Genomic DNA, 14,339 nt, shown 5'->3' with positions numbered 1-14,339 from the left:
TATTGGAGTGCTTTCGATGCTTCCGATGCTTCCGATGCCCCCAACATACAATCCCAATAAACCTTTTCTTTAGCCCTTTTTGGATGCCGCCTGTTGGGACGGTTAGCTTGTCGAACGGCACAGCACTCGCTGGTTACCTACCAGGTAGCAATTCTTCAGTCGCATAAACTCTTTGACACACATATCTTTATGTACCGAGTTGTAATCCGTAACAACACACTTTCCGTATGCCGCAACCTAAGCTAGTTAGTTCGGCAATATTGAGATGAGGTAGATGGGAGCTACGTACCTCTACGGAGCATTGGGCTGAAGCTTTGGCAATCTTCTCAACTGGACGAGTTCTTCCCGGCATCTTGTAAGGATAAGGTGACGATGCAGCCCTGAAATGCGAAGTACCTAGGTAGCTTAATGTTCCGATGTGAACCTTGGCCAATCCAAGAATGTTACATAAGACCACGTGACTATCCTGCATGTTTCTGTCGCGACAACCAAAACAACCCGCTCAGCCCACTGTTGCTTCGATTGATGCATGGGTTTAGTCTATTGTTTCTATTCGTTTGGAATTGCTGATTACGAAGTGCCTCTATCTGCGCATGCCTTTTGTTCTCGGTGCTTCCCGCTTTCGCGATGATTTATTTGGTCTTGCAGCTCTATGACCCAAATGCGACAAGCGCGCCTTAAGATCGCGAATTTTCGATGCCTCCGATATCCTCTCAGCGTCGAGCCGTGACCGAAGAGATCTCATCTCTTTCAGACGATGGTAGGACACAATCAATTACTCATTAATTTCAACGGAGCCTGACCTCTATAGATGTCGGCTTTCTCTACCAGGTTATCGCTGCTGCTGAGACAAAACCCGAAGCGGATCGCCTCCCATTCCGGGCGCTCTTCGAAGCATACGACGAAGTTATTGGCGAACATGGCGTCAATGCAGACCCAGGCCATGCATGCCTGCGCTTCCTGTTCAAGATGGGAAGCAAAGGTGTGCGGGGCGAGACTCTCTTCGACAAATTCGAGAACGCGCTCCAACAGTTGGGAATCGTGATCGAAATCGGCGAGGACGGCTCTACGAACCTTAATGAAATACATGACTATGATCAATATACAGTGGATGTTACCAACAGCCGGACCGTTGACCATGACCATGACCATTCTCCGATTACGAATGGACTGGCACCGACCCCCAAACGGCGCGCGTCGTTCAACACTACGTACGACATTGGCGAGGATCCTACACATAGAAGTGTAATCAATCGCCCTAGCTCTCGATCGTCAATGTCGCGACTTGAGATTGGGAAGCCCGAGTTCTCGAAACCAAAAATGTCACCTACATCCAGACAAGATTCCAGACCTGCCAAATCCCCAGATCGGACCCAATTAATCAGCCAGTTCTTGGATGTTGGTCGGCGGTTGCTTAGCAGATTTGACGGGACAGAAAACAAGCACGGAGTCGCGGAAAAACCTCCCTTGACTAATGGAGTAGTTGCTCGGTCGGCCGTTGCTCGTGATCGTTCGAAGAGAATGGCCGAAGCCTCACTTCCCCGTCGTTCACCCTCGTACGATTCTTCAGACACCTCTGAGTCCGAAGATGTGCAATCTATCATGTCACAGAGCCCAGAACACGATTCTTTCGACAAGGAAGAGGCGCCACCAGAGTTCATTTATCGCCCTCAACTTTCGGATTTACTTCGGGATGCATCTACCTTTAACATGTACAGGCAGCGATCGATCTGCCGTCGAATTTTGACACAATGGCTGAAAAAGGCCTTCCAAGCGCGACAGACTCGCCAAAATAGGGAAACACTTGCTGTCAATTACGACCGAGGCCTTCTTCTCCGACAAGCCTTTGATCCATGGCGGGGAGTAATTCAAGAGAAACGTCACTCGGCCCGAACAGATCGATTCTTCAAGCATCTTGAGACGCGTGCCAGTCGGGCACGGGATTTATACCTAATGACGAAGGCGTTCAGTCACTGGGCCCAACTTACGTCGGAAGAAGTAGCTCGCACCTCTGCTGCTCGGAGACATGTGCTCGGCGTCAAATATTTCAACGCCTGGCGCGAGATCACTGCCGTCAATGAGTTGAAGGCCCAGCGCTTTGCGCTACGGAGGCCTTTCAATACGTGGCGGAAGAAGATCCAAGATTTAAAGGCAGCAGAGACACAAGCAGTCAGTATACGCAACACAAGGATTCAAAAAGCATCGTTTTGGGACTGGTGGTGGTGCTTTTGCGACCGGCGTGTTCTTGAGGTTTCTGATTATCGACTCAAGAGACGGTCGCTTCTTTCCTGGCTTCGGAACCTGCGAACTAACCGAGAGCGCGACCAAGAAATAGATTTGCATAACAAACGGGCATCTTTGAAGTCGGCACTACAGATATGGTCTCATCATTCGAGAACCATTGCACTTGCAGATCAGGAAATCCAGGCTTCTCGGCGCCAACATGACCTCAGGGAAACCTTTGATGAATGGAGAATTCAGTCTCGGCTGGCCCCGGCTGCTTCTCGGGTCTCTGGAATGGTCGATACTAGGATTCTACGAAATGCCCTTTCACATTGGTTTGGCAAGATCGATATGGTCAGACAGGCAGAGGAGGTAGATTGCTATCGAATCCAACACAATGCGTGGGTCACCTGGAATGATACGCTTCGCTGCTTGGCTCTTCGTGCTCGAATTGACGAGCGGATCAAAATGGAGGCAATGTACAAATGGGTCCTAATGGAAAGATTTGAGCTGATGCGAAGGATACGCGAGCAACGCATCAAGCGAGAAGTATTTTCTCGATTTGTGACAAACACTCGGGACACTTACACCCGTTTACTGTTTCATGCTGAAGCTCACGAGGCTCATCAGACCGAAAATTTGGTTCGATCTAAATTTGCCATTTGGCGTGATCAAGTGCAACTTCAGCGCGAGCGGGAGTATGTAGCATCTGAGTTCTACGCTCCACGGCTAGCAGCTGAGTCTCTTACGATCTGGCGATCCAAGCACAATCAAGTGGTGAAAATGGAAGGGTGGGCTCAAGATGCTCGATTCTATTTCTTGATGAAGAAGTCCATGAAACAATGGCACCAGGCCAAAGTGGACTCTGGCAAACGACGGCGGCAAGAATCGTATGCTAAAGTCCGGCGACATATCAAGATCAACCTCGCGTCTAAGGCGTTGGCTGCCTGGTCGTCAAAAACTCGAACCATCATGGAGATGGATAAGCAAGCTGGTGTTGTTGACCGCGAAAAATTGCTTGCCGACGCGTCCGAGATATTCGTCCAATGGCACGACAAAACGACCAAGAGGATCCAGGATTGCCAGGATGCAGACGATTCCTATTTCCGACAACTAGCGTTTGACCAGATGATGCAAATGTCCGAAACCTTCATCATTCGACGCGAGATGGAAGACCAAGCAGACAATGTATACAGATTGCATGTTCTACGACTGGCGGCAGCTTCTCTTCGCAAGCTCAGTCTTCGTATCTTCCAGATGGGCAGTAGCGCCGAAACCGCCGAAGCCATGCGGGAAAGAAACCTGAGGAAGCACTCGAGAACCATGTTCCGCGACTGGGTGGACAAGGCCCGAATGAAGCTGGAAGCTCGAGATTCTGCCGGTCCATCTTTCACGCCCGCACGAATGTCAACCTTTGGAAATGGCGATGGCGCTGGGTCAGCGATGTTCGATCCCTGGTATCAAGAGCCGGTAGAAACACCTTTCAAAATAAGTGACCTCACGGCAACATCTCAGGCGAGCTCCCATGATCCGATTTCTGCGAGCCCCCTGGTAACCCCCAATTTCACGACCTCTCCCTCTAAACGAGCCGCCCGGGCACGAGCCCTCGCCCAAATGTCCACCACCCCAGCCACACCCTTACGCACACCTTTCGCAAGTCGACTACTTCGAGCTGGGACCACGACCGCTTTATCCACCTCCTCCAAACGGCCACGGACTGGTCGGCGAAGCTCGGTGGGAAATAGCGTCCGGTTTGTGGATGAAGAACCTCCCGAGTCTCCGACAGACGGTCGCAGATCAGCGAATCGACGACCTTGACGTTCTTGTTTGGTATATGACCTCTTTGCAGCCGCTTTAACCTCATGTACATCAGCGATGGTTGTAATTTTTCTCTCATGTCCTGTCGATAGGTGCGACCATGTTTCCTTCAATGCATCATCCGGCGCAGCATATAGCGGGTTCAAGGGTTTCTGGGTCTTGGGTATACTCTTTTGTACTTTTGCCATGACTGAATGTGATACTCAAATTATGAAATGATATTTTCTAGAAAACTTGTACAATGTAGGGAAAGGTATGCTCGTTCGATGAGGTAAGTAACCGTCTGCTATAGCGTCTGGTCTATCCCGAGGTCAGATGTAGGTAAATGCTTATCGTGGAGCTCTGTAGCTGGGCCGCAAATCACTTAGAGCTCTTGGAATACAAATTCATCACCGTAAGAAACCGTAAGAAATAACAAAAATCTAGATTCACATGTTTATATCCATACCTAGCTGCTTTGTGTTCAAGTCGAGGGTCATCGGTCACATCTGGCCACCGAGTGGAGCGGCAGCGTAATCGACCAGCTCTCTTCCGCCTTGCCCCCCTGCGTGCATTCAGACAACTCCCCAAACACCCATCTTCTACTCTCCGTTTCCCTTGTGACTCTGGTTACTCCCGGACATAGTAATCTTTGATCTGGCAATGTTGTAACGTGTTTTCAAGCGCAACGAGTGTCCAACTCCAGAACCAACCGCCTCTATGCGAGCGGTACTGCCGGGGAGACCCCCAGCGAAGCTCCAGTCGTTCAGCACGGCGCTGTGGGATGGTCTTCGTGTTGTTGTAAGTACTCTCAAATGTTGCCAAGTTTATGATCCAGCTCTGCGGCTCATTTAAAGTCCCCTGTTGCTGACCCTTGCCCCCGCGCGTTCCCCAATAGGCATACATATCCGGCCACGCGCTGGTTATCCTCGGCGGTCCGCAAACGCTCCTCCAAACGATTTACGTCGACGATACAGATGCCCTTGAGGCCGTAGCTTTTCACGAGGCATCCGGCAAGATTGCAGTTTGTGGTGGTCCTGATGTATTCGTGTACCAGCCATACGGCATCCAGGGCGAGACTCTCAAGGTGCGCATACAACCCCACACTACTCGGAGCTTGGCCGACCAGCAATATGTTCTCATAATAGCAATAACAACTGATGTTGATACCTGGCTTTGTTTAGTGGTCGCTCCTTTATACATTCCGCGCCCCCGATGATGACGAACCGATCTATACACTATCGTGGGGTTCCTCGAACGAGCTCCTGGTGGGCAACTCCCGCCTTGCCCTTTGGTTTATGAACGACGAACCGCGCCTTGTATGGAAAAGAAAGCTTGCAACACCCGTGAAATTCGCGCAATTTTCCCCCGATTCATCCTTGATTGTTACGGTAGGGCATTACGACCGCTTGGTCAAGGTATGGAGACGACTTGCCTTCGGCGCAGACGAGGTTCGGTTCGAGAACTCATATCTGCCTCATCCGAATGTCGTCACCGGGATACACTGGCGTTTACCTCGGCACCCCGAGCAATCTATGGATAATGTTCTGTATACATTTTGTGCCGACAATAAGATTCGAGTGTGGGCAGTGACGGACATTCATGCGCTTTCTGCTCTACAGTTCTGGGCACAGATTGACATGGATGAGTCGGTACAACCTAGGCATACGTCGGATGAGGACCAAGGACCGCAACGACGATATGGGTTTATTTTGGATGGCCGTGACTTCTGTGTTGCGACTGAGCGTGCTATTCAGAGGACCACAGGAAACAAGGAGAATCATGCGCTAGAACATATCATCGAGGTTGCGAGCAAGGCCCCGGAGATCTGCGTTGTCATTGATGGCCAGGGCCATATGTCTGCTTGGGCTTTGGAAGATATTGGTTCTAAAGCAAAGACCAAATTGAGCGTCTTCAATATTCTCCATGTCGAAGGCTTGGACTTGGGATTTGCATTGGATCAGTCACCACAAGAAGACTATGCTCAAATCCATGCATTCCAGAGTACAACATCGGATGACAAGCTCAGCGTTCTGGTTCATCACTTCGACGGTCGGATCGAGTGGTATGATTCTCATGTGGATGTCCTGTTTGATCCTGCGCCCCGCACGAAGCGAATCACTCAGACAGCTTCTTGGTCTGGTCATACTGCCCCCGTGAAAAAGATTGTCCGGAATGCTATTGGAGATATACTGGTTTCACGTACCAATGAAAACAAAGCCACTGTATGGACACAGCGGCGTCGGGATGGAGGGTCGATTTTAGCACACAAGAGCGTCCTCCTCTCAGATGAGCATATTCATCGAACGTGTGTGCTGGAGAACAGGAATCTTCTCGTCAATCTCCACCACAATGGTGTCTCCCTATGGGACTTCAGCTCAAACCACGCTAAGAAAGTGGCTTCTTTGCAATTCACACTGCCCGGCAAGCCACTATGTGTGCTGCCAATTCCCAGCACCCAAGCGACTTCAGACGTCTCCTATGTAGCAACTATATGGGCAAACATGCACGGAATTGCGTGGGAAATACGAGGCTCAAGTCAGGAAGGCCATCAAGGGAAGTCTGTAAATGACCATGCCTATGAATTACGAGAATTTTGCACCTTTGACATGGGGCTGAAGGAGGATATTGCATATATCCTTCCCGTGGATCCAGCGGGTCCCAAAACAGAAATATCCGGGTTCTTCGATTCTTTTTCCGCCGACATTGCTCTCTCCTACACTCGCAGTGGAGTTGTGCGGACATGGACAGCCACAGTTGATCCATCGAATTTAAAGGTCGATTGGCTACTTCAATCGACTGTTGATACAGGCATCACCAACCCGTCTATGGCTAGTGGGAGCTCTATTCGCAAGGCAGCTCTGGTTGACGAGGACCGAACTCGCCTCACAATCTGGGATACCAACAATGCCCAGCTGGAGTTCGAGGAACATTTTGCTTCACATGACATTATCCGGGATTTGGACTGGACGTCAACACCAGACAAACAGTCCATCTTAGCTGTGGGATTCCCACACAAAGTTGTTCTCTTATCTCAGCTACGCTATGATTATCTAGATTCCCGACCCTCGTGGACACAAGTTCGGGAGATCTGGATCCGAGATCTCACGCCTCACCCTATAGGAGACTCTTGCTGGCTGAGTAATGGCCATTTGGTCATCGGGGCCGGTAATCAGCTGTTCGTCTATGATAAGGATATTGATGTTGGGGACCGCCTAGTGTCTGAGCTTCGGATGCCGTCTAGAGGGCTGTCGTTTGTCGATCTTTTCGATGTTGTCAGCCGGCTCAATGGCCCGTTGCCTGTGTTCCATCCGCAGTACTTGGCACAGTGCATTCTGGCTGGGAAGACTAGCTTGGTACATTCGATTCTCTTGAACCTACATCGCAAGCTGAAGTTTTACACCGAGGGCGATGAGCTAGATGGCTTCCTAGAGATGCCGGTAGAATATTTCTACAAGCAAGATGTAAGTGCGCACCGTTTCATTTCTCTTCCCAATACTAACAATAATTAGGGTTCCCAACAAGCGATCTCCAAGGAAATGCGCTCTTCCTACGTCGATTCCACTGATGAGGAATTGTTATCTGTCATAGATGAAAACGCAGCGGCCGCCCTCAATGAGAGCTTAGCACGGATCGCCTTGCCGCAGCTGTCTAGTCACGAGCAATTCCGCCTAGCAGATACCATTGAATGTGTTGCCATGGTTGAGAAGCACCGGCGCTCAATGGACGATAATGCAGCGCGCTATCTCTTATTTTTCCGACAGCATATGCTGCGCCGGACCCAAGGAGTCGCCAACAAAGACACTGTTTCATGGAGAGAGATTGTTTGGGCTTATCATAGCAGCAGCCAAGATATTCTCACAGACCTTGTCTCTCGGCAGTTCAATGGGAAATTGACTTGGAAGGCTGCTCGTGAAAGCGGCCTGTTTATGTGGCTATCGGATTCCATAGCTGTGGTGCGTGTCTATCATATCATCTCCTTGGTCACAAACTAACCGGTTGATTAGAAAGCACAACTCGAAATCCTCGCCCGATGTGAATACACCAAGACGGAAGAGAAAAACCCCATCGACTGTACTTTATATTACCTCGCCCTCGGAAAGAAGAACGTCCTTCAGGGTCTCTGGCGTATTGCACACTGGAACCGCGAACAAGCGGCAACCCAACGTTTGTTGGCAAATGACTTCAAGGAACCGCGATGGAGGACATCTGCTCTCAAGAATGCTTATGCATTGCTTGGGAAGCGACGATTTGGTAATTAGAACCTCATGTTGTCTATGGCTGAGCACTGCCAGCTAACATCAAACAGAATATGCAGCATCTTTCTTCCTTCTCGCCGATCATCTGCGTGACGCTGCAAATGTCATCATAAACCAGATGGGTGATCTCCAGCTCGCGATCGCAATTACGCGAGCCTCAGAAGGGGACAACGGACCGGTTCTTCGCGAGATACTGGAAGAAAAGGTATTGCCCGAGGCCGCTTCTGAGGGCAATCGCTGGATGGCCTCTTGGGCTTTCTGGATGCTTGGACGGCGGGATATGGCAGTGCGGGCACTGATTGTGAGTACTTTGCTTCTCTAGCCGCAAGACCCCAACTAATCTGATCTAGTCGCCGGTCGAGACCCTCCTATCACCGACGACGACGCCAGCCACCCCGGGCAGCCCGGGCCGAGTAACCCTTCAGTCCAAGTCATATCTTTCCAACGATCCTGCCTTGGTAGTCTTATACCAGCAACTTCGCGAAAAGACGCTTCAAACCCTCAAAGGCGCCTCCAAAGTGCGACCCAGAGAAGAATGGGAATTCGTTATCCGCAATGCCCGACTCTACGACCGTATGGGCTGCGATTTCCTCGCTCTTGATCTGGTACGCCACTGGGAGTTCCTGGGCGGACTGCCTACCCAGGATGCGTTGAAGCCTGATACCTCCTTGGAGATGGATGAGAACGGAGTCGATTACCGGAAAATGCTTCGTCGGCGAAGCAGCCTTGTAGTTGCTGATATGCCGGTGCGCCGAGCAGATATCTTGCAGGAATCCGCCGTTTCTGAAACCACAACCGGGGAGACACCGAAGAAAGAAGAAGAACAGAAGCCGAAGCCGAAACCGAAGCCGCCTCCTACGACGTTTCACGAGCCGGATGCCAATTCGTTGCTGGACAGCTTTGGGTTCTAGGTTAGGAGACTTGTTCGGGTTGTTGACACTGTACTATTTCCGGGATATACATACATGCAGTTAATATCGAGTGGAAACCTGGGATCTGGGACACGTATAATGTAGCGTCCTTTTATGTTCAAGCAGTTAACTAATAGTTGATCCTCTGGGTCTAGTCCATCACACTGGTTCACGTGACTCGTGTCCGTAGAAGGAAGGTCCAGTAGCTTAGCTGAATTTCACAACATACAACATACGCCAACTTCACACAATTTCCCTTTATTCGAATAATAGCTAGTACTGGCTAGGTATTGGCTAGAGTGGCTTATTTTATGTCACAACATATGTTTGGAAGAGGACCACCACTAATCAGTCTAATAGACATGTCATATTTTATTATGATTCGACCTATCCAACCTTGGAAGATTTCGTATGGTGTACGGAGTATATTGCACCCTACAACGTCTGTGTGCTCATCCTACCCCTTACACAATGATTTCATGACAAGGAGAATGTTACATACTCCGCAGAAGCGGTCAGGATGCATGGAGACGAATACAGTTTTGAAGATGCAGGAAAATCTTGCAGAAGATCCCAGCTGACAATTGTGCTGAACCCCATTGAGCTCACTGGTTGCACTACAGCCCGTAGCGCGCTTTAGCTACCCCAGTGGCCCCAGATGGCTGCAGATGGGCTGCAGATGGGGTCCCAGATGGCCTAAGGGATTGCCTATCCCAGTGCGATCGGCAGCACCAATCCGCGCTATTACATCGCCATCGCGCCGATCCTTCAGCTCGGCCACAACTGATGAACGATGGAGTCTTAGGCCGAGCGCGACATCCCTCTTGCACCAATGGCATAGGTCCACTCGATCTGTCGATCGGGAAACAATTCAGACTTGCATGCAGACTAAAACCCAGAGATGATGCTTTAAGACTCCCCCCCTGCCCGCTGGGAGGTTGAGGCTCTTCCCCTCTCTCTGACTTCTGATATTTGTTTTTATATACTAGTGATATCCCTCATCGTTCTTTTTTTTCTTCCAGCGATAATGCCTACCAAGATCCCAGGACCGCCCGGAATTCCGCTCTTGGGTAATGTTTTCGACATCAACCCTAACGAGACATGGAACTCGCTCAACAAGTTGGCCAAGCAATTTGGTATGATAGCGGCCCGTCTACGGACCACGGCAACACCCAGCCCTAACGAGCAATCACTAATTTTTTTAGGCTCCATTTTCAAAATCAATGCTCTCGGCCATGAGATCGTCTTCATCGGCAGTGTCGCTTTGTTAGAAGAGATTTGTGACGAGACCCGATTCCGCAAGTGTGTTACAGGACCAGTAGTCGAAATCCGATATGCCGTGAACGACAGTCTGTTCACAGCATACGATTACGAGAAGAGCTGGGGTATCGCCCACCGGATCATGATGCCTCATCTTACACAATCTGCGACCGACAACCTCTTCGGCGACATGGCGGAGGTCATCCCCGACTTGACCAAAAAATGGAGTGCGGGAACCAAGACACGGACTCTGCTCACCAGCGACCTGGACCGTCTCCTTCTTGCATCCTGCATGCAATCTTTCTTCAACCAGCGCGTGCACGTACTCGAAGGTGCCGAGCCACCTATGATCAGTGCCATGGCCGGCGCCACCATGGAGGCGATGAAGCGACCCACCCGCCCGGGGTTCCTAACCCGGCTTGTGTACCAGCGCCGATTCGAGAAAGATACGAAGACTATGCGCGATTTCGCTGCGCAGGTCATCAAGACCCGGAGGGAGCAACCAGAGACTGCCCGCAAGGACATCCTGGATGCGATGATGAACGGTGCCGACCCAGAGAGCGGCGAGAAGCTCTCCGAGTCGCAGATTATCGATGAGATCATCTCGATCTTCATCGGTGCTGCCACAGCATCGAACCTCGTCTCCTACGCCCTGTACTACCTGATGGAGAACCCGAGCGAGATCAAAAAGGCGCAGGAGGAGATCGACCGCGTGGTCGGCGACGGCAAGATCGACCTGGAGCATCTGCAGAGCCTCAATTATGTCGAGGCCATCCTGCGCGAGTCGATCCGTCTTTCTGCTACCGCGCCCGGCTTCAACATCGAGCCCATTCCCTCCGACAACAAGAGCCCTATCCTTCTTGCCGGTGGCGAGTACCAAATTGCTCACAACCAGCCCATGATTGCTGTCTTGAGTCAAGTCAACCGCGACCCGGCTGTCTTCGAGGACCCGGAGGCCTTCAAGCCCGAGCGTGTTCTCGGTGAGAAGTGGGATCAGCTCCCTGCTGCCGCGAAGAAGGGATTCGGTAACGGCAAGCGTGAGTGCATTGGCAAGCTCTGGGCTTGGCGGTGGTCGTTCTTTACTCTTGCCAGCATTATTAAGGAGACCACCTTTGAGCTGGCGGATCCTAACTACAAGCTTGAGTCGAACGGTGCATTCAGTATCAAGCCGCTTGAGTTCTACGGTCTTGTTAGCCCAAGGAAGTAATCTTGCAATTAATTTTTATTTTGGTGGGATTGGGTCAACGGATATGAAGTTAAAGATATACTCCCAACGTTTATTATGAATTGTCCTCAGAATGGAACGAGCTTAACTCTATTTTTGTTCTTATTCCTATCTTTAATCCATCTTAAATTTTGAAACATGGTTCCTGAAGATGGGCTCATTACGTGGCGACTACGTAGTAGGCGATTGCGTATGTTGACGCCACGCGGACATCTGAAACTTCCCAACCAACAACCCAAGTAAAGATAGAACCCTATAATAGTTCTACGACGGAAAGAGGAAGTTGTTTGAAAGAATGTGTTATATTGTATATAAACCGAAATAAAAGGACCAGCCTAAAAGTCTCCATATTGACAAAGAAGCAGATACCATTCCAGCTGGGTATAGACCATCCTCCGAAACAGAATGATCCAAAAGTCTATCTTCAAAATCATATAAAATCAAATCTCAAAGAAAACAAAATTTTATCCGCTGTAATCAATGGTAACAGCCAGACGAACAGGACCAGAGCCCAAGTTTGCACCAATACCACCGACAGCAGTCTCAGCGGCGGTGTAAGCGTTATCGACCACAGCAGCATCCTTGGTGACAGAAGAGCAAACAGAGCCAAGGGCATCACAGATCTTCATACCATCGATGGACATGCCAGCATTCTGCGCAGCGATAACGGAGACGTCAAAGCCAGACCAGCCACTGTTGGTGGTGGAACCGAAGTCGAACTCGCCCCAGGTGGAAGCGTAGCCACCCATGCTATCAGTGGGGATAGTGGATCCCTTAGCGGCGGCAAAGCCACCATTCGTATCCTCGTCAAAGGCGACGTACTTGGTCTCGCCGGGGGCAAGAGTGAAAGTGTTACAGGCGTTGCCGTACCAGCCTGTCATCTTGCCATCCGGACCGTACTTGTTGAAGATGGCCACAGTCCAGGAATCGGTGGTCGAGCCAGAGAACTGCGCCACGTACTTGTAGTTGGGGGCGGACGAGGCATCAATAGAGATGATGTTGCTGCCGTAGGGATTGCCGACGTTGCCGGCGTATGTTTCGCCCGAGCCGGATGAGCTGGTGGAGCTGCCGAATCCAGCAGTAGAGTATGAACCGCTGGAGGGGGTGGAGGTCCAGCTGCCGCCGCTGGCGGATGAGGTTCCTGTGGCCTGGCGGCGCTCGAGGGTTGTGGGTCTGGCCAGGGTGCTGGTGGTGAGGGCTGCGAGCAGCATGAGAGACTTGGCGAATAGCATTTTGGTGGAGTGTGTTGGGTGTTGAGTCACAAAGGAAGGTAGAGATCGATGAAGATATGAACGAGTGTTATGTCTTAGTTGGATTCAAAAGACAGTGTTGTAAATGAATGAACGGTGGTACCAAAAGGAGTGTGGTTGTTGAAGGAAGAGAACAGAGAGGAGGGACAAGAGTAGGTATATATACCCTCGAAATCGACAGAATCTTCTTCTTCCGCCACGCTTGCCTCGTAGGCCCAGAGCAAAAGATGAACCGAAAGTTCCGGGTACCTGGCTCCATACCAGCGAACCGCTGGGGGCGCGCACCTGGGCATACGTAAAACCGTTGAAAGGACTCGTATGCCATGGGTTCCACAAAGGTCGAGGCCGTGGATATGACATGTAGTCCCCATTGGAGGTGGAATGGGGTTGGATCCGGTCGATGGGTCAAACAGTATCTAGAATCCATACATAAGTATAGTCTGATTGGGTCCATTTGTGTACATTCAAGCCACCAGTACCTAAATGTAGAGCTTTAGATAATCCAGGAGATTCCTCATTGGTCAATATATTGTCCGTATCCATGGATACCTGACCCATAGATCCATGGATGGACCTGGAGCAAGCTCGGAATAAAAGCAGGTAGGGGAGACACTTTCCAAGGTTACGTATACTCCGCGTTCTCAATTAGGAGATCCATCAATACTTAGGTACCTGGGTAGGTATTCCAGAATGCAGAGGAACAACCAGATATGAGAACTGTCCCGCGTACACAGTGTAGGAATGCGACTGCAAAATGGACCATTCGCCAAGGATGACTGCCGGTCTAGAAACCAAAAGGTTTGCAAATCGCATTGTCTGGGTCCAACTCCAAAAGGATGCCCTATTGTGGGCCCAACAGGGATCAGATCGTTTTAGCCCAGGGCTGAAGGCAACGGAACTATCAGGAACTCAGATCCGGCATTATTATAACTGTGGCCGCTGCATTGTCAAGATGACTTGTCAAAATGCATAACAGTGATATGACCTTTAGCACTTCAGTATTTCATATTGAGAGAAAATTATCACTCCTCACAGGTTTCTGCAGTTGATTGTTGATGGAATTTTGAGGAATTTGTGTGGCCCATGGACGCCGACGTTGTGGTCCAGGAGAAAAGTAACGCGATTGGCTGAATATATGGAGGGCTCGACGAATCATAATACAGTTTATGGTCTTGGCAGGGCATGGGTTATATTGTGACCAATCACCACCAACCCCTTTTACAATCCATGGTTTACTGCTTTGTTCCTTGAATTTTCTTTAAACAGTGTCCAATTTCTTTGGGAAAAAGCCGCAATCCAGGCTTGGCTCCTGGTTCACATGCAGGCCATCCGCTAAATCCCTTAGAACTCCACCATCTTCCGGCGGCTTAGATTTCCCTGCGTGGACCGTTTGATTCTTTCTGTTATTCCGCAA

At 50.3% G+C, this 14,339-nt stretch overlaps 5 protein-coding genes across 5 annotated transcripts; 3 read left to right on the top strand and 2 right to left on the bottom strand.

Moving 5' to 3' along the window:
- Positions 1-69: 69 nt before the first annotated feature.
- Positions 70-352, bottom strand: N7519_001088 (uncharacterized protein; the record flags this gene model as incomplete). Its single annotated transcript, XM_057287866.1, has 3 exons — positions 70-90; positions 142-237; positions 290-352. 3 exons carry the CDS (start codon positions 350-352, stop codon positions 70-72), a joined length of 180 nt encoding a protein of 59 aa, XP_057153949.1.
- Positions 353-696: 344 nt separating this feature from the next.
- On the top strand, positions 697-4,041 carry N7519_001087 (Sfi1 family protein; the record flags this gene model as incomplete). Its single annotated transcript, XM_057287865.1, has 2 exons — positions 697-760; positions 812-4,041. The coding sequence occupies 2 exons, from the start codon at positions 697-699 to the stop codon at positions 4,039-4,041; spliced, it is 3,294 nt and encodes a 1,097-aa protein (XP_057153948.1).
- A 699-nt stretch (positions 4,042-4,740) lies between these two features.
- N7519_001086 (uncharacterized protein) lies at positions 4,741-9,190 on the top strand (the record flags this gene model as incomplete). The annotated part of the gene is made up of 7 exons (XM_057287864.1): positions 4,741-4,821; positions 4,919-5,107; positions 5,205-7,484; positions 7,533-7,976; positions 8,028-8,274; positions 8,330-8,580; positions 8,630-9,190. The coding sequence occupies 7 exons, from the start codon at positions 4,741-4,743 to the stop codon at positions 9,188-9,190; spliced, it is 4,053 nt and encodes a 1,350-aa protein (XP_057153947.1).
- Positions 9,191-10,217: 1,027 nt separating this feature from the next.
- On the top strand, positions 10,218-11,657 carry N7519_001085 (uncharacterized protein; the record flags this gene model as incomplete). Its single annotated transcript, XM_057287863.1, has 2 exons — positions 10,218-10,326; positions 10,396-11,657. 2 exons carry the CDS (start codon positions 10,218-10,220, stop codon positions 11,655-11,657), a joined length of 1,371 nt encoding a protein of 456 aa, XP_057153946.1.
- A 482-nt stretch (positions 11,658-12,139) lies between these two features.
- Positions 12,140-12,907, bottom strand: N7519_001084 (putative allergen; the record flags this gene model as incomplete). Its single annotated transcript, XM_057287862.1, has 1 exon — positions 12,140-12,907. The coding sequence occupies one exon, from the start codon at positions 12,905-12,907 to the stop codon at positions 12,140-12,142; it is 768 nt and encodes a 255-aa protein (XP_057153945.1).
- Between the last annotated feature and the right edge of the window lie 1,432 nt (positions 12,908-14,339).

The sequence above is a fragment of the Penicillium mononematosum genome, assembly GCF_028829835.1.
Source record: "Penicillium mononematosum strain IBT 11891 chromosome Unknown utg000001l:1.0-4488741.0:1.0-4491989.0, whole genome shotgun sequence".
Classification (NCBI taxonomy): Eukaryota; Fungi; Ascomycota; class Eurotiomycetes; order Eurotiales; family Aspergillaceae; genus Penicillium; species Penicillium mononematosum.
Note: the sequence above shows the minus strand (reverse complement) of the source record. Positions and strands in the feature narration are given on the sequence as shown.